General features: G+C 44.9%; 1 protein-coding gene and 1 long non-coding RNA gene across 8 annotated transcripts in view; one reads left to right on the top strand and one right to left on the bottom strand.

Moving 5' to 3' along the window:
• Window positions 1–24,475, top strand: part of BICDL1 (BICD family like cargo adaptor 1) — a 50,158-nt gene that overhangs the window by 588 nt on the left and 25,095 nt on the right. For all 7 annotated transcript variants that reach the window (XR_003539433.2, XR_003539434.2, XR_005564593.1 and 4 more), the window contains exon 2: window positions 4,333–4,548. Coding sequence is in view for 4 of the 7 variants with exons in the window: in XM_027714135.2 (XP_027569936.1) it covers window positions 4,333–4,548 (216 nt within the window). In the remaining 3 variants the exon portion in view is untranslated. The remainder of the gene's footprint in view (window positions 1–4,332; window positions 4,549–24,475) is intronic.
• On the bottom strand, window positions 408–23,525 carry LOC120323768. The gene is made up of 3 exons (XR_005564595.1): window positions 23,244–23,525; window positions 18,377–18,464; window positions 408–883 (listed from the first exon to the last, which is right to left on the bottom strand). It is a non-coding gene; the product is annotated as an uncharacterized LOC120323768 (long non-coding RNA).

Raw genomic sequence — 24,475 nt, forward strand, 5'->3', positions numbered from 1 at the left:
TGGGGGAGGAGATGTGCGCGGTGCTCGGCTCATCTCGTCACAGAAATACCTCGGAAGTTAAATCTGCGCAGCAAGTACCGAGCTACAGAGCATATGTGACCCTTATGCTTAAGCTGTTGCAGCTCAGGCATTAGGCATGGCAGGAGATAAGCCCTAATGATACATCTCTGTTAGCTGCTTGCTCCGGAAAATACCTACAGGTATCTGGAGAGAGCCGTTTGCCAGGGACTCAGTGGATTGAGCTCTTTATTGATTTTTAAGGACAATAGAGCTATTACAAAGAAAAAGACTTGTGCAGGCAGCTTCTTTTGGAACAACTCTCTTGCACAACTATGTGAGAGAGCCACTATTATTACCAGCACTCTTTTTCACAGAGGTGCTCTTGAAATAGTATTTGTTCCTGTAAGTAATACTGCTTAGAAGGCTGAGAAGAGCCTCTCTCACCTTTCTGGAGAGTTTGAACACTGCTGGATGAACATTCAAATTTCAAGTCACAGCCCTAGACCAGTTCTTTCTGCACAGTCCTGCATATTCCTGTATTCCTTCCTCATGTTCTCAAGTTCAAGAGGATTTGTGAAATTACTGTATGGCCGTTGTTCTCCTGAAAAAATTCCTCTCTATTATTAAACTTGTCACTTTACCCCCCTAACTGGTCCCTTCCTCTTTGCAGGGAAATCACTCTGCCTTTATTATTCCGACCAAAGAATAGTGAAGGTGACATTTGCTCAAATTGTTGTTTAGTGGCTCTGTTTATCAGATTAGAATTTCCCAGAGTATTAAAACTTGCCAGGGTGAATGTTTTCAGGTTGGTCTTTAAGCAAGAACAGACGTATGTGACGTTGTGCTGACGTGGTTTTCCTTATGAGTCGGAGTAGAATCGTTTCTGTCATTAAAGGAAAAACACTCAAGTTTAGGTACTCACTGAGCAGCCTGTCAGGGAATTCAGGAGCCTCAAATACCACTCACTGTTTGCAAAATGTGAAGATGAAAAGGAGGGGGGGGAACTATGACTTTATATAGCACTTTAAATAACATCCCCCAAATGTTTACCTGTGCTCTCACAGGCCCGTTCAGAAGGTGAATGAAAGGATTGTAAACACAACCAACTGTTTACATCTTTTCATCCCATTACTATTGCCCTAACTTCCCACTGGAATAACAGATTGCTATTTTCCAGGCTACCGATCTGATAGAGTTAGTGTTATCTACTTAAGGGTCATTTTTTTTTTCCAATGGGTTTGGCAAATCTAACCCAGTGCTACTTCATAAAAAAAAAAAAAATCAAATTTAAACATTAATCTTCTACAACAGAAGCCTGGTAATCCTAGCCTCTGCAAATTAAATGTTGGCCTCCTCCTGTTGCCACTGAAGTGAATAAAATTTCACAATAAGCTTTCCAATTTCAGAGGAGCAGGGAGGAAGGACCCACAGCTGTTACCATCATCAGAAAGTTCTCAGCAAAGAGAAGGAGACCAGGTGCGAAGTCTCAGATGAGATCCTTGGTGACAACCTGATATAATGATGTTTTAGTAGCATTTAGGAGAGATTTTCTCCCAGTTCACAGTTGGTTACAAGAGCTCAGTGAAGCCTATTTCACAACAGCCAAGGTGCTGCCCTGCTCCTCAGGTGCTTTGCCGCAAGATTAAATACGTTCTAGTTTTGTGGGTTCATTACTGAGGTACAGCATTCCTGCCTACACCTACTCTAGCAAACCTTTCACTTCACAACCTGGACTTAAATTCATATTTAATCATGGAATTGAAGTCCTGTAATAAATTCCAATATGCGATCCTAGTCAGTTTTATCCTCTGCAAGGGATTAAAACAGTTAATACCGCTGCTCCTCTGACACAGAGGAGCCTGCTGTGTCCAAGCATTTTACAGTATGAACCCTCTCTATCGGCTGGGAAACACCCCCTTGCTTTCATCTCTTTAAATGAGGACCAGCCCAGCTCAGTTAAGTAGAAGAGAAGCTGTTTTCAGAAGAAAACATCTTCTAGAAAGCAGTTCTGTGCAAAAATCAATGAGCAGCTGGTGAATGGAAAGACACTCAGGAAACAAGAAACTCCCCTACTGAGGACAGCAGTTTGCCCTATCAGCACTGTGTGCACAAAACCCCTGTCCAGATCTGCAGCTGTGAAGGTGCTGGGGTGAGGGCAGGCGAGGGGAGATGGCTGCTGAGAGAGGCAGGAGGGACCAGTCAGCATGTCTGGTCTGATTTATCCTCCTCTTTGCAACAGCCTCTCTGCGCCCCACTGCACCCACAGTTCTGCTTTCTCCATCACAAGAGAATAAACTTGATATTCTTCACCTCCCTCTAATTCCAGCCTTTGTCATGGCTGCCTATTGGAACCAAGTGTAGAGTGGGTTTTCTTTTACAGTGAAAGACTGAAGTACCTTTTAAATGATTGACAAGGCTTATCAGTGGTTTCTAAATCACATTTGAGTGTGTCTGGGGCACTTCAGCTGCAGTGCTGCTCCTCAGCAGGCTGAAGTTCCATTTTCCATTTAGAGAAGGCCCTGGATCTTTCTGAACGTTGCCTAGCAGTGAAGGAGGCAGAGCTATAAAAGACAGAATTTTCAGTGTGCCACTAAAAGTGAAATTGTGGCTGCTCTAGCCCCACCTGAGCTACAAAAAAGATTCCTTTGCAAAGGTTGTCATGGGCCTCGTGCTGGGATCTCATGCCTACCTATTGCATTAAAATATTTATAATACTGCTTAGCTCTCTTATTTGCTAAGGTGCTCACTCTTCTAGTGTCTGAAATATGGGGTAATACTCTGCTATGGGCCACTCTTTTTGATCATCCTCACATTTGAGGGTTTTTCATGAAAGTTCAGAATTTGCAGAAGGATTTGGAAGGACACAAGCAAGGTGCTGTTACACTGAGCTGAAAGGAACATAGGAAAGGATTTGGAGATAAGGTCAAGAAAGAGAAAACATGGCAAAGCAAAAGAGGTGGAGGATTAGTGATAGAGAGGCCAGAGGGCTGCTGGGGAACTGGAGGGCTTTGACATTCAGACCTGCTCAGGAAGGTGACAGAGACCCTGCAAGGCAGGCTGTGTGTCATCAGTAGTAGGCACCCAGGGGAAACAGCCCCCTCACAGCCTGTGTTTCTAACAAGCAATAAAAAGCCACTTCACATAAATGCAGCACAATTTTCTTTTCCGCCTGGCAGGTTTATTTTCCCCTCCTCTCAGAAGTGCCATGGGAATTGTTCACCAGGGAGTCATACTCTGGGAAAAATGGGCGAGTGCTGCCAGTGTTGGGCCCAGCAGGTTTCTGTTCTTTGCTAAAACACATTCCTAAAAGACTGGTGAATCCAACAGAGAGTAGCAGGAGATTATTCTGGGGGTCAGAAGACAACCAACAAGGAGAGGACTCCTGCTCTTCAGGTTTCCCTGCTAATCCTGGGACTTGGCCATGTCCCCAGTCTGTGATTATTCTGCAAGTAAGAGTGTGGCTTCAGTCACCAGGGGAAATTCAAGCTCACTTTTGGAGCAGGGATTCTTTCAAATGGGCACAACATAAATCTGCTCTGACCTGATTTGCAGCTCTGTTTCAGTCAAGCCCTCATTTAACTGAGCCTGTAAAACAGGCAAAAGTTTCAGGTTCAGATTCATGCTGTCCCTCACTTTCTAGCCAATCCTGAGCAGAGCAGAGTCTCCAGAACTGAGTGGTTTCTAAGAAACCCAAACCCAGAACTTGCACATACATAATGTCTATAGCAACCAGTTCATTGCATCCACTGCCATTCCAGAGCGGACTGCATCAAACAATGGAGTTACTGTGCACCATCAAACTCTCAGACAACTAATTAGGTCAGGAATAGAAGGAGCAAATGGATAGATGATTCAACTGTTGTTCATAAGACCCATATGACAAGAAAGATGCCTCATCTACATTCCTCATCAACAGTAAGAATACAGTTCGTGTGGTTTTGACTATAAAGGCAATTTTTAAAGAATTATTCTACTGGCCACTGAAATATTGCTTTGGAGTTAAGCTGGGCTCTGCTAAATCAATTGCTCTGCCTGACCTATATATTCTGTCTATTGACATGCAGCCTACTTTACTCTTTTGGCAGTTATTTCAGTAAAAATTCAATGTGCTGATCTCCAGCGGCCGAGGACAGGCCAATTGCTGGAAATGGAAAACAACTTCAGTGCCAGCGACCTGCCCCGATGTGGGACTGCAATCTCCATGGCATTCTCACGCTCTAGTACCATTCTCTTTCCTGCACAAGGTTTCAACCCTAAGCATAGACAAGGAAAAGGAGACAATGTTCGCTTTCCTTTTGCTCCCTTCCTAACCTCTTCTCTCCCGTTATTTAGCACCTAGAACAAGAGAAACACGAGCTACGGAGGCGATTTGAGAACAAGGAAGGAGAATGGGAAGGAAGGGTGTCTGAACTGGAAAGCGACGTGAAGCAGCTGCAGGACGAGCTGGAGAAGCAGCAGGTTCACCTGCGCGAAGCCGACCGCGAGAAGACACGGGCGGTCCAGGAACTCTCCGAACAGAACCAAAGACTCCTGGACCAGCTCAGCAGGGTGAGTCCCCACAGCACAGCCAGGGCAGGCACCTGCCACCCTGGGCACACGAAAGCAGCTCTGCTGTAAGCCACCTTTTGGGCAAGTGAGTGGGGAAGCTCCCACTTTCAGGAAAACAAATGGTTCTGCCTCTGGTCATATTGCACATGCTGCCTTTAAACTGATTTTACACTTTTAAGGAGTGATGCATTTCTTTGGTAAAACAGTTATGTTTCTGGACTGAATGGTCATTTACTGCACAGATGTCTCTCACCTGTTTTTCGTATCTAAAACTGGTTTAGAAAATCTGTTTCTAATTTACTAATAGGCTGAACAAATGTAGCATGCAAGGAAAAGGCTGATCTGTGACTGAGGGGAAAGGCATGTTGCTGGCCTCCCTTTTTTGAGCTACATTGGCTGTACTGTAAAACTGAACATACCCTGTCATTCTAGGACGGTGTGTCACTACAGATAACTTTGCCATGGTTAGATGTGTGAGAACCCACTGAAATTCCTTGGAATGGCATCTTTCATCAAAGAGCTTAACTTGCCTGTGAATGAAAGAGGATTTATTGCGAGGCTGCTACAAATCAGCCTAATTGACTGAATACTTACAGCATGAGTTTCTTTCTGACAGCAAAAGACTTAACAGTTTCTGCCTCCTTCCCCCACAAGTTAACCTGTCTTCCAGAATGAAGAACCTTGGTTTTTTTCTCCCCACTGGACAGTTGGTACAAACCATAATTTTAATGCTTGAGAACACAGTTTCTCCAGCAGATAAAGGCATTTTCTTCTTATCAGTTGCTTATTCCCAAAATAGCCTAGAACAAAAACACACGCCACAGACTCATGGTGAAGAGGCCCATCTAATGTTCTAAGAACATCTTGCAGGCTAGATTCTCTCCTAGGTGAGTCTCTGAGGCTGACACAGGGATTTTGCCTATGGGATTTTCACCCCAGACCAGGAGATTCTGAAATGGGCCAAGTACACAGGTCTTCACTCAATCTGTGTATGCAGTTTTCCTGTGCCTCTGGACGTAAGAGAACAAGTTTTGGGTATGACACTCTGTACTGATCCTTGAAGAAATCATTCCTTATTCTGCTGTAGATTTTCTTGTCAAAGACTAAAAAAGCCACTTAGTGCAATTTGATTTTTTTTAACTGGCTTTAAAAAAAAATACAAAAATACCTCAACTTCCTTAACTCAGGAACATTGCTAAGTTTATCCATGTTTTTAAAGCAATATCTCCCAAGTGCAGCAGATGAGCTAGAGAAGATATTTCACCCTTTCTCTGGACACAGCATATTTCACATACAACATGGATGAGAGATTCCACCCAAGCTTTCACAAGCTGTGTGTTAAGTTTCTTATACAGGGCTAAGAACTTGTCTCCCATCAGACTGGCTGACCCTCAATAACTTCCTGTGTATGGATGATTTCTGTCACTGACTGGGAAATGTAAGGCTTGTTATGGTTCCAGCATAAGTATAAATTGAAAGAACAGACTAGAAGGTAGGAGAGGAAAACCAGACAGCTTGCTTTGGGCTTTAAACCACATGGGATTATCCTCACATGACACTTGCGCTGCGGGAGCCGCTCACAGCCAGGTGCTCAGGGAGACATTCAGCTAAGCCTTGTCAGAGGAGCCACCAAGTCAAGTCTACCAGCATGTAATGTCCCAGCATGGGTTTTGTTCCCTTAACTTCCTATTACTGCCAGAAATAGTCTTCATCAACCCACTCCAGAACTGCCACATGTGAAAAAGCTGAGTCTCGGTGCTGCCCTTCCCGCTCTGGCCCAGCCCTGCTCCCAGCCTGGAGGACTGTAATTCTCCAATGCAGATGAAGCAGAATGATGCCAAGGCACGATTCAGTGCTCATCGAGTTTGTTACCTGGCCAAAACTTGCCAGTAACTCAAATACAGCAACGGATATAGCACTGGTGTAAACAGTCTTCCTAAAGTCAGGAGAATCTGAGCAAATTAAAAGAGAGTGGGGAATGATCTGTTGTTGTTCACAGGGATTTAGCTGAGGCTTTTTAAAATCTCAGCATTATATTAGCACTTGATTACTGGCTGCTTAGTATTCCACATTTGCTGCTCCATAGTGCAATTGCAGTCTCGTGTCTGGTCTCTTATTTTGAAGAGGTTATGCATGTAATCCCCGAGGCAGTGGTAGTGCTTAAATCCTGCACCCACATAGTCCTGGCTCCTGTGCCACTTAGGCTTTCAATTAATAAAAAGGACAAACAGAGCTGCATGGATGTGCTTGCCTACAGCCATATTGCCATAGGCTGGAGTCCTGCCTGGGATCATGAACTGAGCACTGACAGAGGAAAGGTCCTACAAAGAAGTGCTGTTACAGCTTCTGTGACCTTTGAGGGGGTGTCCTCCTTGAATTCCTGGTTCTTCATTTGCACCTGCCTTTCGTGTGATGGTGGGTTCTTTGGGAGGAGGGGGTTAGGAGAAGTCTGGGATAAGGCAGTGAAAGCCTTACTCAGAGGCTCAACTCTGCCCCATCCAATACTGTTATACCCTGCTTCACTCACGGGACAGAAAGGGGGCCTGCTCTCTGGTATGAGTCATTCTACACTAGTAGGCACTAGCTCTTTAAATTTGAATTTCCACAGTTTTTGGCAATTAACATCTCATGGCCCCATTTCACAATACTTGATCATCTCCCTCCTGGAGAAGGTATTCCCTTGGCTTAGGTTCTACATGTCAAATGACAGTCTCAGCCTCAGGAGCTGCCAGCCCACATGGTCCTGTTTGCTCCTTCTAGAGCCCCTGGGCTTCAGCCTCTTTTACCTCAAAGCAGGGCAGCAGCCACCATCCTAACCCTCCTCCTCCCCGCTGCTGATGACATTCTTTAACCAACTAATTAGGCTTTAGGACATTTTTTTAACCCTGCCTCCCCCAGAGATGAAAACCCAACACAAGCACATACTTTGTCTAAACGTGGCACAAATGCAAACCAACCATGCACACCCCCCACACACAGATAGCAAGGGGACTGAAAAAAATCCAGCCTCAATTCTAGCAAAGACTGATAAGGGAAACTCAAGGATAGGGATTTTAAGTCTGTTCCAATCTCTAAAAATTATCCTTTTGCCTCTGCCAAGAGGCTAAAATAAGGTCCTTAAAATGATTTGAGGTCTTCCGATGAGGTGATGATATAGGAGAACTTTAAATATCTAATAATAGTAAGTAGGCTATAAGGAACTTTGCCTCCTCTTGAAATACAGCCTTTGGTTCTCTGCTTTTAGCAGAATGAAGATATTGCCTGAGGTTTTAGCAGCATTAAACCATGGGGAAAATTTGGTGAGCTGGACCAGGAGTGCATAGTGAAGGAAACAACTGAGATGCCAAAGACCAAGTTTAAGATCTCCACAGTAACCTTATTTTTTAATTTGCTAAGTGATGATTAAAATCCCTTCTGCACATTGCTTTGATTTCCCTCCCCCTGCCTCAGCACAGCAAAGCAGGAGCTCTCAGCAGTGTGTCCACACCAAGCTAAATGCTGAATTTACCAAGGAGAACTGCAAAGCTCATCGTGAGCAGGATGCCAGGGTACAAACTGCTCACCAGAAATGCTCAGAGATAAAGTATGGGAGTCAAAGAACAGTTCTGCTGAGAAAGTCGAGGCTTGGGAATTATTACATGTTCTGTTTCCAGCTCCTTCAGTCTCTCCCATCTGTTTCAGTTCTCCACTTGGGAAAAAAAAAAATCCTGTGCTCTCTGTCCTTTAGTTATAAAATCTGAGGGCAGTGGGTACAGGGAAAGCTCTCCTCTTATAGGTGCTCACAGCAGGTAACACAGCTTAAATCCTGTCCCCACCTTGGGCTTCTAGGAGTTACTAATGCAAACAATAATAACAGGCAACCCTCTTCCTATAATGAGGCAACATATTACTACTTTGTCAGGAAGTGAATGAAAAAAAAGACTTTCACACTGTTTCTAAGTGCCTTCACCAGATGGCTTTCCCACACATTTCCTGCTACCCAGCTCTGGGCTCCTGTAGCTGTTTGCTGCCTGTAGCTTGGGCGAGGATGTATCCATGTATCCTTCCCTGTTCAGCTGGGCTTCCTTTATGGTACACGGAGCATAAGGAGGCAATTTCACAGTGTCAGGCTCAGGTAGTTTTTGCAATGCAAATCTGTTTTCAGTGGCAGGAAGAAGCGTGTCATCTTGCACCACTGAAACAGCTCTTTGTGTTCAGAGGGGCCCTCAATCACCAAGTTCTTATATTCACTCAGCATCTAGAGCCAACATGCTGCTACAAAGAATGAGGTGTTTCAGTCAATCCTTCTGGTACAGCAAGAACATGATCAGCCAGCCCACAAGTCTCCAAAGGAGGTTTTATTTACTAGCCACAAAACCTTCCTTTCAGTAATTTTTCAATTGAAGGAGTTCTGTTTCTAACTTCATGCTCTAACATGCAGCATAGCTTCAGAGGACTGGCAGGCACTGCCTGGCTTGGATTTTAGAGAAACGGGTTTTTATTCAAGAATAAGCTGACCATGGTATATTCTCCTTTCCAAACCACTTTTATTTTAAATACATCCTTTTGTGGTCAAGAACACACTCACAAGAGAGGTGAACCTGTTGTCTGTTATTGATTTGAGGAGATTTTTCTGAATGGTTAGTTGTTGGGTCTATCAGCATAGGAACAATGTTGGTTTTGAGAAATTCAGACTATTCACTGAAAAAAATTACTGGAACAAGTGTGCTGAGCAAGATTCACTGGTTTTGCCATGACAGATTTGTAGCTATTACACTATGAACTAGCTTGTCTTTAATTCTGTATTTTATCTATACAGGTGCTTAATGCAAGCCTCCTTATGTTTCTTGTTTATTAAGTTGTCTCTGATAACCTGACAGGGTCTATTGGGAACTTCATGCTTAGCACAGAGGCAAAGGAGTCAAGCTGAATTTAAGTCCTGCTTCAGGGGGTTTATTTTTAACCAGAAGAGGATCCAGGGTGCACCTAAGCTAAAGAAGAGTTGCTCTGACTAGCCCCACATTTTGAGGTGCGGATCAGTCACTACACTGAATTCTTTTTCATAAAAATTGCCCAGTTTTTGCTGTGGCTCAAAGTGTTTACTGGACCTATTCAGTGAGTAGCTTACTATGAGGAACTCCCCTCTGCACTACTCAGTAGCACAGAGTTTTGTATAGCCAATCTTGATCTGAGCAGTATAAATTCAGTGGAGGGGGGGAGATTGCACTGGAAAAGGCAGCAGCTACTTTAGGGGCTGAAGTACCTGCTTGTCATGGCAGCTCAGGTAGGGCTGCTCACTCCCCGGGGGAGGCAGAGAGTCCTCCCAGCACTGCTTTGTGCCTGGCATAAGGCTCATTTATGCTTCTGTGAGAGGAAACAGATACCACCACAAGACAGAGCCAAACACTGAAGCCAGCAAACCTCCCATGAACCACATGAAGCATTCCCCAGGTCTCCGCCCCTCTGGAGCATCAGCAGATCCTCACACCACACAGCCAGATCCCTCATCACCCAGGGAATACTGATTAGTGCACAAACAGGAAAGGCTCCTTCTCTCCAGTTACTTCTCCCCTAGCAGAGAGCACTTGTTAATAATTCAGCTTCGTGCCACATCAGGCCTGGAGTGCTGAGGCTTTCTATGCTAAAGCTGTAAATATAGGACGTGACTGCAGCTGCGTGTTCTCGCCTGCAAAGTCCTTCAATGAAATGATTCAGTGCCCCAGAAGGTAATGAAGAAACATCTCGAGGTCACTGCTGAGTGGCACTTACCCACCATCCCTCTGGAGGAAGGGACACAGGCAGGGAGAAAGGCTCAACCCTCTGCTGAAAGTCTGTCTGTTAACCCCATTTTAGGACACCCAGAGCTTCAGGACCCAACAGGAACAGGGCCATCCAGACACCAAGGCATGAACACAGGAAATGCTAAAGAAGTAATTTCAGCAAAGATGGGTGAAAGGCATCCCTACAGAGTTTGCCCCAAAATTTTGCACCCGCTCATTTAATGAAAGATTTTTACCCTGGAATCCTTTAGTTTAAGTGCTGGTGAGCACTGAGGGAATGGACAGAAAGGCAAGGGACTGTAGTGTTAGGACAAGGACTAATGGGTGCAAATTGAAAGAGGGGAATTTTAGGTTAGATATTAGAAAGAAATTCTTTACTGTGAGGGTGGTGAGACACCGGAACAGGTTGCCCAGAGAATTTGTGGATGCCCCAGCCCTGGCAGCCTTCAAAGTCAGGTTGAATAAGGCCTTCAGCAATCTGGTCTAGTGGGAGGTGTCCCTGCTCATGGCAGGGCAGGTGGGACTAGGTGATCTTTAAGCCCCTTAACATTCCATCATTCTAAGAAAGCTGTACATGGAATAATACAGGGGCTACTGAATAGCAAAGCCCTCCCTAAGGAAAGGGTTAAAAATTACTATTAAGGTTAAAAAAATAAATGTTACTGTTAAGGCAGTGGAGCTACAAAATCCCTGTGAAAGGATGGCATCCATGGGTCCCGGGGGCTGGGTGGGACCCTCATCCCCCCACGGGGAAGCGGAGCAGGTTCCCCGCCATCCCCGGGGACCCCGGCTGGTTGCTGGATGACAGCACCGCACGTCCCAGCTGGTGATGTTGCTGTGGCAACCGGGTGTGATTCCTGAGCTTGCGGTGCCACGACAGCGAGCGGACGCGCAGGGAAACGCACTTGGTGACGTCCGAGCCAGGCGGGCGGTGGCCGAGGTCCGTCTGCCACCGCCGTGGGCTCGGCTCGCTGCCAGGACGTGTCCCCGCAGTGCCACCTCACCCCCCGCACCCCTCTCCCCACGTTTCCTCCCCTGCTCACGGCAATTTTTCCCCCCCAAAACCCCGCTGGAGCTGTCCCAGCCCAGTGCAGCCTGTTGTCCGTGCCACCCACAACGAGCTCCCGAGCCTGCTGGGGGACAGGTAAATGTTTTGTTTCCTGGGTAGAAAGAGTCCCTTGTGAGCTCAGCCCACAGAGGGTGACTCCACCAGGGCATGTCCCTGGAGTCCAGCCTACACCATGGCACGACAGAAATGATTATCTGCCAGAGCCACTGAGCCTCCACACTGTGCATGGCTCATCTCACACCCTCAGAGGCTTGTGGTGCCTGGATGGAGCAGCAGAGGCTGGACCCGAGAGACATCACAGAGCCCAGACCTCCTGTCCCACCACCTCTCCTTTCCCCAGGGCAGCACATCAGCAGAACAAGTGTCCAGAGCATCATCTAGGACAAATACACACAGATATAAAGCACGTGGTAGTCTGCCATACACTGTTTTTCCCTGCACTTCAGCTGAGCCCAGCTCACAGCCCATCTTTCTCCTCTAGCCAGTGGTTCTAGAAGAGATTTCTGAAGTTCCTGCAAGGCTTCTGCCTTGAGACATCATCAGCAGCACTAAGCTGTGAACACCTGAAAGCCAGAATCCAACATGAAACTGAAGCTGAATTTGTCCTGGAGTGAGGAGATAAAAATCTGAATGAGTGCCTTCTTCCCCTCTTGCATGGCACTAAAAATTTCAAGTGGCTATTCTGTTTAGACCCATGTCATTATGTTTATAGGAATTGTTTTACTGTGCAGGAGCTCAGAGGTAGGAACACATGGGCAGAAGAAATTCTTTCAAAATATTTCTGCTTATTCACACTTGCTGTAAACACTTCCTCCAGGAGATTCTACAAAGTAGGACACACAAGGTGTTTGCATCCAGCCACTGCATTACTAGCTAGAACCAGAGCTGAACATGATTGAAGGCTTTGCAAATATCTACACAGGAAAACCAATTAAAAACATTTGATCTTTAAAGAGCCATTCTGGGTTATAAAGTTTGCACACCTTATAATGAAAGTCTTTAAATTCCTCCTTTTTTCAAGTAGGATTGCTTTTTCTAAATGCAATTTAGTAGACAATAGCTCAAGAGGGAGATCTCTTCTCCACTGCAGGGGTTTTGCCAACTGTATTGGGTGCTCTGATTACCCATGAAATCATAGAAGCCCCTTGCAAAAGAGCCCAGAGCTTAACCAACATTTTGTTTAGAATGGCATTTAGCAAAACCCAGCTTGCTTTGAGCACAGATATAGGATCAGCAAGACTTGCTGATGCCACAGTGCAATACAGAGCTGGGTAATGCTTGGCAGTGCCACCATAGGGATGGGAAATGCCACCACAGGTGGGAACACAACACCATCCAGAGGCAAGAGTACAACAGGAAACCAGTGATGGATGAGGACGTAAGTGAAGGGACCTGCATGACAGAGCAACTGGAGTGAAAGGCTGCTCATAAGTAGGCCAAGGGAGCATCTCACTAACAACCTCATTAGGTGGCCTCCTGTAGAGGCTCAGTTCTGTAGCTGTTGAGATTTGCACCAGGTTTCCATCATGGAGAGGACCCCTGTCAGTGTTTGAGGGGGGACTGTCGAGATCAGAAGTGTTGGGAACAGTTCCATTGGCTGTTCTCACCATCTCCTAACTGTTCTTCCCAGGAAGGTTCTAATGCTGAAGCATGGGAACAACACTTCTAAAAGGAAGGATTTCTTGGGTAGTTTCAGCTGGGTTATGATTAATGCAGATGTGTCATAAACGTAGAGTTCTCACAGAACAGTTACAAGATCTGAGGATGTTTGGATAACTAAAGCATCCAGCTCATTGAATTTGCCCTTTAAATACCATTTACTAGTTTCACCATGCAGTTCATCTGACTTTAAAGAAAAATTCTGTTGCATTTTGTCTTTACTGCACCCCCCCCTTCCCTTTTGTCCCTCATTCATTCTCCCCTCCTGGAGACATCTCAAGCAATCAGTTGAAGCTTAAGCTATCACCAGCCTCATGCTGGTAGTTGTCTCTGCAGTTTTGTTCCTTAAGCTGTTGTGAGACCAGTTTCTTTGAGGTCACCTTGGCCTTGACTTGCAGTACACCAAGAGAGGAAAATTTAACCTTGTGATTCCCTTGTTCTCCACATCCTTGGAAGTCTGGAATCCGCTTCCAGACTTGGCAGAGCTTTGAAGTGACAGAGGTGCTCTTAGAAAGCTGTTCCATTTGGCAACCATTTAGCCTAAGCTGTTCATGGTTACTTGTTGAACAAAGCACCATTGTATTTGTTTGCTTACACACTCAGATCCAGGAAAACTGAAGTCTGCTGTAATTCATGTATTAGACCAGCAGATTTGTTGCTCACACCAGGACTCCAAGGAGGTATAAGCCTCGAGACTTGCTAGAGGGAAGGGTCTATACTTGCAGAAGAGATCCACAGTCCCAATAGCTTTTGCAGGTGAAGTGTTTCAGGACCAAATAAACACCCACAAGTTTTAAGAGAAGGGAACCTTTTGGAGAAGTACTTAAAGAGTTCTCAAGTGTTTCTTTACTTAGTAACAAGTGATTTGCATAGATTTTATTGCAACACCAGAAGACTGAAACACTGACAGACTAGGCAGCAATTGTCAGTATAAACCAATAAAAAAAGACCCTACTGTAGGAAAAGTCTCCTTTCCACTCAGGCAGAATACACAAGAGCTCTTGATCTTACAGAATAGGGATGAACTGGGTTTTTAAGGTGTGGATTAGAAACTTAGTGACCTATGTCCCATACTGAAAATGTACCACCCCAGGAAAAGGCCAGCAGTCAGACATTACTCCTTGACAAGTTTAAGCCTCATTCTTCATATCCCTTACATAAAGGACAATGTGTATAACTTGCAGGGTAGGAATTAGACTGACATGAAGAAAAAGATCCTTGCTGTAAGGTTGGCTGAGTAGAGGAGATGGCCCAGAGATTCTACAAAGTCTCCAACAAAGGAAGCTTTTGGGAAGTGGCCAAGTAGTCACTGGTCAGGCATGGCTGAACAGTTTTTGCACTGACATGGGAAGAACTAGGCAAAGTTAAGCCTTCTGAGGTTTCTCTTTTATGCAGACAAGACTTTCACTAACATCAGGTCAAGCCTTCTTGCTATGTATGAATACTAAAGAGAAGAGGCAGAGACGCCTGAAGGAGTACTCACAAGGCATAAGTGATCTCAAAGACTTTGGAACTGACTTGCACTTTCATCTTCATGGGCATAAAGGAATGAAAGAGTGCAAACAAATGTAAACAGGCCACTATTCAGAGGTAGGTTCCAACCTTTGCTTGAACGTGAGCTCTTAGCAGACTCAGATTTCATGGGAGTCACACTTTCCAGCAGATTTATGTTTAGATAAAGCCAAATGAGAAAGCCTGAAATGACCATGTTTGTTCAAAAGAGATTGTAGAATTTAGCAGTGTGATATTTGTCCAAATAACATCTATTGATCAGCTATGAAGTTGCACAGGGATTTGCCAACTCAAATTACTCCTGTAAGTTTGCCTCTATTCCAGAGAGATTTATTTCCCTAGGCTTTACTCTGTGTTATTTCACTTCATGCACAAATTCTTCCTAAATGTTGTGCTGCTTAGTCTTCATTTCCCTTTCCACCTTAGCACAAGGGACCAGATATCTTAGTGAAGACTAACCAATAAATAACCAAAGCTTTAAGAGCTCAAGGCAAATGCTTATGAAATCGATTTCATTAATACAACCCCTTCCCGGGCCCTTTCTGTGCCGGGGCAGTGGTGCCATGGGCACAGGCCCTCACCCTGCAGAGCTGCAGACAAGGAGGGGTCTCTTAGTCTTGGGCTGCTTTATCAGCAGAGGCTGCAAGAAACCATTCCAGGCATTATCCAATCCAGCAGCTCAGTTAATCTCTGCTTACCCAGATTAACTGTGGCATCACGAGACACAGCCCATCAGCTTCAGGCTGGCTCTCAGCAGCTCCCCCCTTTCAGAGGAGTACTCAGGCTTTCAAAACTCAGGAAATTCCTTCTGTCTTCCCATCCTTCATAATCCTCCATCAAGAGACAGTACCAGAGACTAAAGAGGTCAAGCTGGGGGAGAGGGAAGGAGACAAGGCAGCCTTTTGCCCTCATTTGCCTCACCTCAGCACAGGAAGGGAAGATTTGCCCAGTGTGGGACAGCTCCAGACCACAGAGCTTTAGTGCTCCTGGTCCCAGACATGGGCCTCCTCCATCAGTCTCTGCCCCTTCTCATGGTCAGTGAGCACAATGCCAAGAAAATATTTTGCCATGTGAAACAGGGAATGCAGAAGCCTTTCCAAGCATGAACTTGTTCAAATGAAGATATTAACTCTCCGGCTTCTTTTAATCTCCCTAAGCAGAGCTGTAAGTCACCCCAGGTCAGGGAAAGTGGCATAACTGACCAAAATACCTGCTCAGACCCACATCCCAAGTAGCCCATGATGTTAATCCTGCCCACAGCTCGGTGAATGTGACATAAGCACCCAAAGCCCACAGCCAGGTGGCCACGGGCAACTGAACTCACCCTGGGGACAGGGATGGGGGAAACAGCTGGTTGTCTGGAAAGCCACTGACAAAGCACATAGAACCTCCATGCCTGTATGTACATACACATCTCCTCCACTCTTCCTTCCCCTCACATCCCTTGGCACACAAGACATTTGCATGAGGCACCTCCTAGTATTTTGGGCACATCAAGTGGATGGTTTTCATTAAGCCTCTGCCAGCACCACAGACTGAAATGGCTTCTTTATACTGCTTATCCTTATTTATACTCTGCTGATACCACAGAGTGCAGGTGGCTGGACAACCATCTTGCAGCACCACAAAAGCCTTGTCTGCCCCTTCCACAACACTGCATGAGGCCACTGCAGGATGAACTGGAAAAATCAAGGCCAGGCTGCTGCTGCTTTAATATCACTGGAGCATTTTTTGCATGTGTACCAGTCCTCCATATTCACCACAGAAGAGACAGTACTTCAAAGGCACTCATATAATCACTTTTTGGTGCATTCCACCAGCATCGTTAAGCAAATGTCCATAAATACCCTTCTCACATATCTTGTTTCACTCAGATTATCCTTGTCTCCTTGGCAACTGTCAGATGATGTATAATGCTAGCAGGGATTAGCCCCAATGAGCCTTATAACCCTCGTGTAAATTCCAACTCTATGAAGGGACCTGACCAAACACTCTTCTTTCCTGGTAATGTTTAAATGTTGCCATAAACAATATTAAATCCAAGAACCTTTCAGCAAACCTGAGTAAAGATGAAAACCAATATGGAGCTTTTTAAGTGGTACTATTTGTCTTGTCCCCCAAACAAATAAGTTTGAGACAGGGATACACTTGGTGTTTCACATCTTGACATGTAAGGCTGTATTTTGAATTAGGACTTAAAAAAAGGCTTGTGCTAAAAACTTGGGCTCTAATATCTTTATCTTCCCCGTCCCTTGGTGCCAGTGGGGATCACACTGGGAAATGCCAAATCCCTGCAAGAGCTTAACAAATTTATGCTATACTTTAACCTATTAATTTCTGTAAACCAGCTGGGTTTCAGGTCATCACATGATGTGCATACACTGTCTGACTTGAGACTTTCTGCTTCTGAGCAAGCAGCTATGTGCTGCACCCTCGTGCCCCACTGTCAAAGCAGACAGACATCACCAAAGCATCAAGCCAAGGAAGTACAACACAAGCTTTCTGCAAGTGGAGAATGTCTCTGCTCCATACCATGTCTGGGCCTGGTGTGGAAGTTGGTTGTCTCTCGGAAGCCCATTTGGCATTCCTGGGCCAAATTTTGCCATGTATGGTCCTGACTTGAGACCTGTCCCCACGTGGGAGGATGCAGAGTCTGCCAGTGCAGGGAGCTGAGTAGCACTGCACTGTGTATAAGTGTTAAGGGTTGGAGTATCTAAGTGATTAAAAACAGACTGTGATGCACTAGTGACATGGTTAAACTACTTGTTCCTTCTTCACTCTGAGTCTTTATAACATCCCAGCTTGAGGACATCTGCTCTAATTCAACTGAATTAAAAAAAAAAATCTTTAAGCAGAGCCAAAGAAAGGAGGCTGAAAGCAGCACCAGCCTCAGGAGCAAAACCAAATGCAGACACACTACAGCATAAATAATAGTATTTCTGTAATTAAGCAAACAAATCTCTGTCACAGCACTGTGCCTATATAGGGATTCAACAATGTGCCATGGCTGATATCTACTAGAGTAATCAACTAGAAAGAGCTGAGGGAGGAGGGGAAAAAAGGTCTCCAAGATTGTTCCAGGAGGTAGGTCACAAAACAGTCAAGCCAAGGGGTGGTGGGGAAGCCAGTGCAGGCAGGGTAGTGACAGGCAGAAGAAAATCCAAGTCTTGGCACAAGCTGGTTACCAATGATGCAGCCTGGTTTCTTTGCATGTTTCTGTGGACCTTTTGCTCCCCAGCCATCTGCCAGCTCCAGCACACACCTCATCACATGCAAGACATGCAAGGAAGGAGAGGCGGGATCAGTGGCTTCAGGCAGGGGATTTTTAGCACAGATAGGATAAAAATCTTCCTAACTCATGTCTGTGTACTGGCAGGAGTTCCAAACAGCACCATTTTAGACACTCCAGCACACAGCAGGCGCTCAGGAGATTTAGTGTTGCTACCACAGGCTTGTGCACATAGAGAAATTCAGCTACAGCAGCAGGAGTAATAAAAACTGCTGGAAGCTGAATACCATGATCTCCTCTGTCACTGGTCACATCGCTCTTGGTGTCAGGCAGCAAAAGGAAGAGAAAGTTAATCATTTATATGCAGGGAAGCTAGGGAAGATCCCAGTGTAAAATCCTACTGTAGTAGAAGAACTGGAGCAGGAGATCAGCCCGTGCTCAAGTGCAGGATAACCCCCACACACTTGAGCAAGGCAGCCCTCTCTGCTGAAGATAAAGTGATTAAAACATAACTAGAAAGCAATGAAATTTGCCGCAGTAAAGTATGATCACACTCAAACAGGGCTTTCAAAATGAAGCACACTCCCAGCAGTAACTTACCAGGGAGTCTTCAAAGCTGAAGAACAACTGCTGCCACACCAGTTTTGTTGTGTTTTTCTTGCTGACTTTATAGCTGGTCTCCTGTTCCCTAGTTAGGGCCAAAAAGCACATGCACAGGGTACATGCCATCAGTACTGACATTTGCTTAAAAGCACCTGAGCCAAAGCCAACAGCATTTTCCCTATCCCCTCCCCTTGTCCCCAAAGGGCACCTCCAGGCCTTTACACACTCTGCCCCTCCGAGACAAATCACTGAAGATGACACAGGAAACTTTGGTGAAGGGAAGCATGCTCCCCTTTTCTCTTTTCATGACAGCTTTATCAAGGGTGCTTTTCCTTACCACACAAAGCCTCAGCCATCAAACCTTCACCTGCCAGGGCTAAGAGATCTTTTCTCAGCATCAGACACACAGGACAGGCTGCCAATTCTATCTGCACAACATCTCCCAGTGTAAGATCTTGTGCAGTGCTTACAGGTCTCCACACCCCAGCACTGGTTTGCCCCACGCCTGGACTGCAGATCAGTCCCCAGACCTGCCTGTCACTGCTCCCTGACTCAGCCCAGGCTTCCTGAGAGCCTGCTTGGAGTCAGCTGTCAGAAAGCAACAGCCTCTGTGCCAAAAAAGCACAGCTTGAATGATTCTTACCCCTCTAAGCAGCATCTTAGTGGGGAAAAGGGCTTGCGATTCAATGACACCTGACCTGCATTTGCAAAACCTTGGCTACAGGTGCGAGTCTAAATCTAACATGTTTGGGCCAAATTCACTGCCCACAGCCAAGCACAGTCTTTGTGATGCTTTCAGTGGACTCCAGCTCCCAGACAGTCTTTATTCTAACACAGCTGCCGGGATGTTGCTACAGCAGGTTTTTCTTCCTCTGGCAGCACTGCACCTCTCCTCCTTCAGAAAAATAACTGAACACAAGAAGGGTTTGTGACTGTGTTGTCTTCCCCCATACAGGACTATCCATGCTTTACCTTTACTGATGTTTACAGATACACCAAAGCTTGAAACTCATATAGAGAGGGGCTCTTTCCACTCCCTGATAATGATCCTCCTGCCTGTGTATGATTTGGCATGGTATATTTTATATGCCATCCCACAGCATGTGCTGCACCCACCTCGTTTTTCAGCTATGTTTGCTCTCCACATCTACTTGCTTTATTTTTTAATTCCAAGCACAGCTTTTTGTAGGACTTAAAGTACCGAGATGCCAGTGAGTTTGCCAAAAGCTGTTGTTTAAATAAATTCATGCAAGAACTTTTAAAAAGCTAGATTGTAGGAGGACAAAGCTCCAAGGAGAGATCCACACTCTTGTTTCCAGACCCTCCTATCATCTAGAGACTGGCCACAGCTACACCCATGCAGTCTCTTCAGAGGAGCACCTCACCTGCCAGGCTGGCACATGCATAAGAGCTGGCCTCTTACAGAAGTACTCAGCAGCTTCCCAAAAGCTGGGTTACAGGTGTTGTTCAGAAAATTTATCTTCAACTTTGAGTACACCTGCTGTGGCTTACTTTAGGCTCTAAATGAGAAGTTACTATTGCATATTTGCCCCTACACACTGCTGTGGAGGTGCAGACTGCTCTGAAGGCCAAGCCCTGCCCTGAGGATCTACGAATTAAAGACTTAATCCCCTTAGTGCCGACATCTGTGGCACTGCACAGGAGGTAAACAAGTGCTTCTGTGTTCCATCATCTGCTGCACTGAGTCATGGGCTGAACCTTGGTGGAAACAGAGCAAAGCTGGGCTGAAAGGAGACAAGTGATCCTGTACTTATTACATATGGTAATGTACAAAGTATAGATTGGGCTGCAGCAGATCAAAGTGCTCAGATGTTATTACGAACACACTGTAATTATCTTTTGTCAGCGATCACCAAGAGCAAGGTCTGCCTTGTGCTCAAAGTCTGCTCCAAAGACCTTATGCTCTAAACAGATCATTTCATGCTGCCAGTGAGGGAGAACAATTCAGATATAGCTGGAGGCTGCCAAAGTACAGGAAGAAGCATTGCTAAGTTAAATGATATCTCTAGCAGCTTTTTGTCTGCAGGTATCCAGCCCAGTTCTGCTGTGCTTAGAATGACAGATCAAATACTAGCTGACCAAGAAATATTTTTAAGTAACGTGTTACCTAACAGCTCCAGAACGATCCCTCAAGAAAGCAGATTTGTACCTTTTTATTTAAGCATTGGAATGTGACATACTGCCACATGATTTTCATGTTTGGGAGTTTTTTTCCCCAAAAACTTTGTCATGGATTTACTCATTTTTATGTCATTCACCTTTCACTTATGACACTTTTGCACATATCAGTGATTAAAGCATTTAGTGAAGAGAAGGCTTTAATGGAATAGTTTGAAGCTGTAGCTCTCATCCTGGCCAATATTCACTATAGGGTTTGGGTTTCCTTATTTTTCTAAAGAAAGGACCCACAAGTTCTACTGTATCAGCCATGAGAAATAAGCCCTCTGCACAAAACATCTTCTGTCTTGGTTTAGTTAAGCCAAGCTCCTAAAAATTACTTCTTAGCTCTTCCTCCTCTGAGTTTTGAAATAAATTCAACAAGTTTTGTAAGAAAGTAGCAAACACATCAGCACTACTTTTAAAAAAAACAGCCTGATAGAAGTTATTTGGAATCAAACTTGGCAGGGATTTAAAAGCTAATAAAACATCTCCAGGTCAATCTACCATAAAATCTACATTTTAGAAAAATCTTCCTGTCTGAAGATTTCTCGAGAGAGATTATTATATTTTAAACCAACTCTTTGAATTTTGCCCCATCTTTTTTGGCACTCAGTCATTTCACATGTATGGGAACAGACACCAGTATTTTCATGCACTCAGACATGTTTGTAACTGCAGGTTTGAGCATCAGGTCTACATATATTGGAAAACTTTTGGTTTGTATACTACTAAATCCTAAACCAGTATATTGTGAGCTTAACAAGGTGTATAGATGAAGATTGCAAGAGCAAACAGAGCTGCTAGCCTACCAACACATACTAGATATCCCCAGTGGAGCTCAGTTTAATTTTCTTTGAAATAAAGGAGAGAAAGTGCTTAAAGCCAGAGTAAGAGACTGCAAAAAGTTTAATTATTGTCGCTTTCTTCCAGGCACATTTGAGCTTGAACACCTTCAGGCTTAAAGTCTTAGACTAAAAGAATTTCATAAAAAAATAAATTCAAGAATGGAGATTGGCTGTCCTGACTTCTGGCTACCAGGGGAAGACAGCAAAGTCCCTCAGAGCAGGAGGGAATGTTACATTTCTCCTTGCCTCCACCATCACAACCTTCTGCTTAATTTTTCAAAAGGTTTTAATGACCAGGTTAAGTCTTCACGTTTCCAGTTCAGTTATTTCCAAACTAGTCAGGCATTTTGTATTTCATTATCCTGTCATCTGACCCATGCTTATGGCTCACTAGAAGTTTACTGGAATATTTTTCAACCTTTAGCTCACATAGAAAAGTCAGACTAAGCTCAAGCAAATCTGGATTAAAAACCCACATCAAAGGTAACAGCCAAAATGCTCTATCAAGATGAAATATGCCTTTTGTCAGGGGAAAAATAACTTATTCATGGAAATTAGGCATTAGAAATGCATTAGAAATTATCTAGGAGAGCAGACCGCTGAACTTACTGATGCAAAACATGAACCATCTACCTTTCAAACTGTACCATTCCCTCTGCTAGTCCAAGACAAAACTTCAGGAACTGCAGTCTCACACACAGGTGTGGGGGGAATGACAGACTTTTTAACCTGAAGGTCCCAGACCCCCTTGCAACATGTTGGACCCAAGATGTGCTCCACTGAAATTAATGTTGTGGTTCCTCTCAGCTCCATTTGAGCAAGACCAGATCAATTATTGCAGCCATAAGCCCTTTCTGCTTCCATGTGCAAACAGATAACTGAAGTGCAGAGGAACAAATGCTTCATTCCAAGTGATGTGCAGCATCCACACGGAACTAGGAGAGCCTGATAGTGTTACATGTTCTTACCCTATTCCTCCTCAACAACCAGGAGCCAGGCTGCTGCCAACAAGCCCATATTCAGCTCTGTTCAGAGCCCAGACACCAGCCTGGGAGCCTCTGTGCAGAGCTGTCTCATCTCCCCCACTACTTCTGCAAGAGGAATTTGCACACAGAGAGCAGGAGCCACTTCGTGCACTACTTAGCATGGTGTGTCCTCCAGGCACACTTTGTCCTCTGAGTTATCTCCAGTGCTAATTTATTGCAGCATTCAAAGCATCGTGCCTCCGGCAGTCCCTCCCACAGGAAGCTGGCTGACTCATTTTTCCACACACTGTATTTTCCTCTCCACAAGAGCCAAATGCTTAGGTCAAGAATAAAACATTAAAAAAAAAAAAAAAAAAAAAAGGGAGGCTCGTGTTTAAGCACCTCCTAAAACATGTGCACAACCCACAGCCACTTGTGAAGCCATTTCTCTCATTCAGACAATGAACCTGGAGATGTTGCACCCAGATAGAGTTGCCCCCATATGGCACACAACTGCCTGTGCTTTTGTTCTAAAAAGCAGTTCCTAATCCTGTAAATTGATTTAGTCCCAGCTAATGGTCTTTGGCCTCAGTCAAACAGTTATCTGAGCACTTAATAAAAGACAAGATGAAGACCACCATTTTGCATTCATTCCCCTAAGCTCTTCACCAAAGCATTCAGGTGTTTGCCTTACAAACTGGTTCTCATATATAACCTAACCTTATAGGAAGGGATAAAAAGAACAATTACATTGCCAGGAAAACCCTGCCAATCTACTCTATTTTCATGCTTTGCTTAATGATGCAGCAAAAGTTCACTATCTTTATGAAAAGGACTTTTCAAGGACACTTGGAAATAAAAAAGTAGCAGTACCTTATTATGTCCACTCCAGCAGCACTTCCAGTCTTCCAGCCGTGAGAAACATGGGAAGCAACCAAAGTCAGCCAAGGCAAACACTTCACCTCCCAAAACAGGCAATCCAGCTTCAGTCTGAGGCAAGCTAAGTTTTACAGAGGTTTCCACCAAGGAACTAAACATCTCCACTCTAACAACACTTCACCTCAACGAGTAGGTTCCAGCCCACTCCCCTAGAAAAAGTCCCAGGTGCTCCCTGCTCTCCCTTAGGGCCAGCTGGGCCTCTGCCTCTCAGGTGTGAGGCATCAGAGCTGATGGGCATTAACCCATTGCCACCCACTGCATGACTGGGACATGTTGAGAAGAAACAGCACACATTCTTGGTTTGTTTTATTTTACAACACAGGTGATTGGGAGTTCAGTGGTAAATAGGAGGTCAAAGGACATGCCAGGCATTTCCCACTTGTCCTACAGAAGGGAAAGGAAATAAATCTGCAGCAAAGAATTCTCACTTTCTCATTTGGAAAATGAAGGCTCATATTTCCAAAATGTCTCACTTGTGAAAGTAGTGCAGAGCTTAGCATAAGCTGCCACTGCTGCCCTTTGTCTCACAGAATCCTCTCAGGATAGGTTTAAAGCTACAGCCATGAGGCTTTTCCCATCAGTAATGTGTCCTGAGCCTGATGCTTATAAAAGAGTCATTCCAGTGCCTTTTCTCCATTAGTCAGTCTCCTGGCTTTAGCAACCCTTTGGATCTTTGATTTCCTTTTTTTCTTGACAAATCCATTTTGTGCAAAAATAATGCTCTTTTGTTTCCTCTTTTGTCCCCCTGCTCTGTTGTCATATAGGACCCCCCAACCAATCTAGCTCGCCTGTGCCAGCCTGTTTCCCACTGAAGGGAAGGCTCATCAGCCTGCATGGCTGTAACAAAGGAGGTCAGGCACTGTGTCACAGAATCAAATCCTTCTGCCTGAGCAGATAGGGATTTATGGGACCCTCCAAATAAGAGGAGAGAACGAATAACCAGGAGAAGACCTGCAGGTGTGCAAAGAAAAGTGCAGATAGCTGAGCGTGAAGGGGTATGGTACCAACATACTAAATGCCAGATACAAAGTAATTTGCCTGAATTGCACTGAAAAAGGTGCAGAGGGAGGGAAACAGGTGCCACATCCAGCTGACAATCTCACATAGGTGTATGGCTTCAAGGCCAGGCCCCAGTGAGGACACCTCAGGCTGGATGCTGCATGTCC

The sequence above is a fragment of the Pipra filicauda genome, unplaced genomic scaffold (assembly GCF_003945595.2).
Source record: "Pipra filicauda isolate LSUMZ 115617 unplaced genomic scaffold, ASM394559v2 scaffold33_size4404698_pilon, whole genome shotgun sequence".
Classification (NCBI taxonomy): Eukaryota; Metazoa; Chordata; class Aves; order Passeriformes; family Pipridae; genus Pipra; species Pipra filicauda.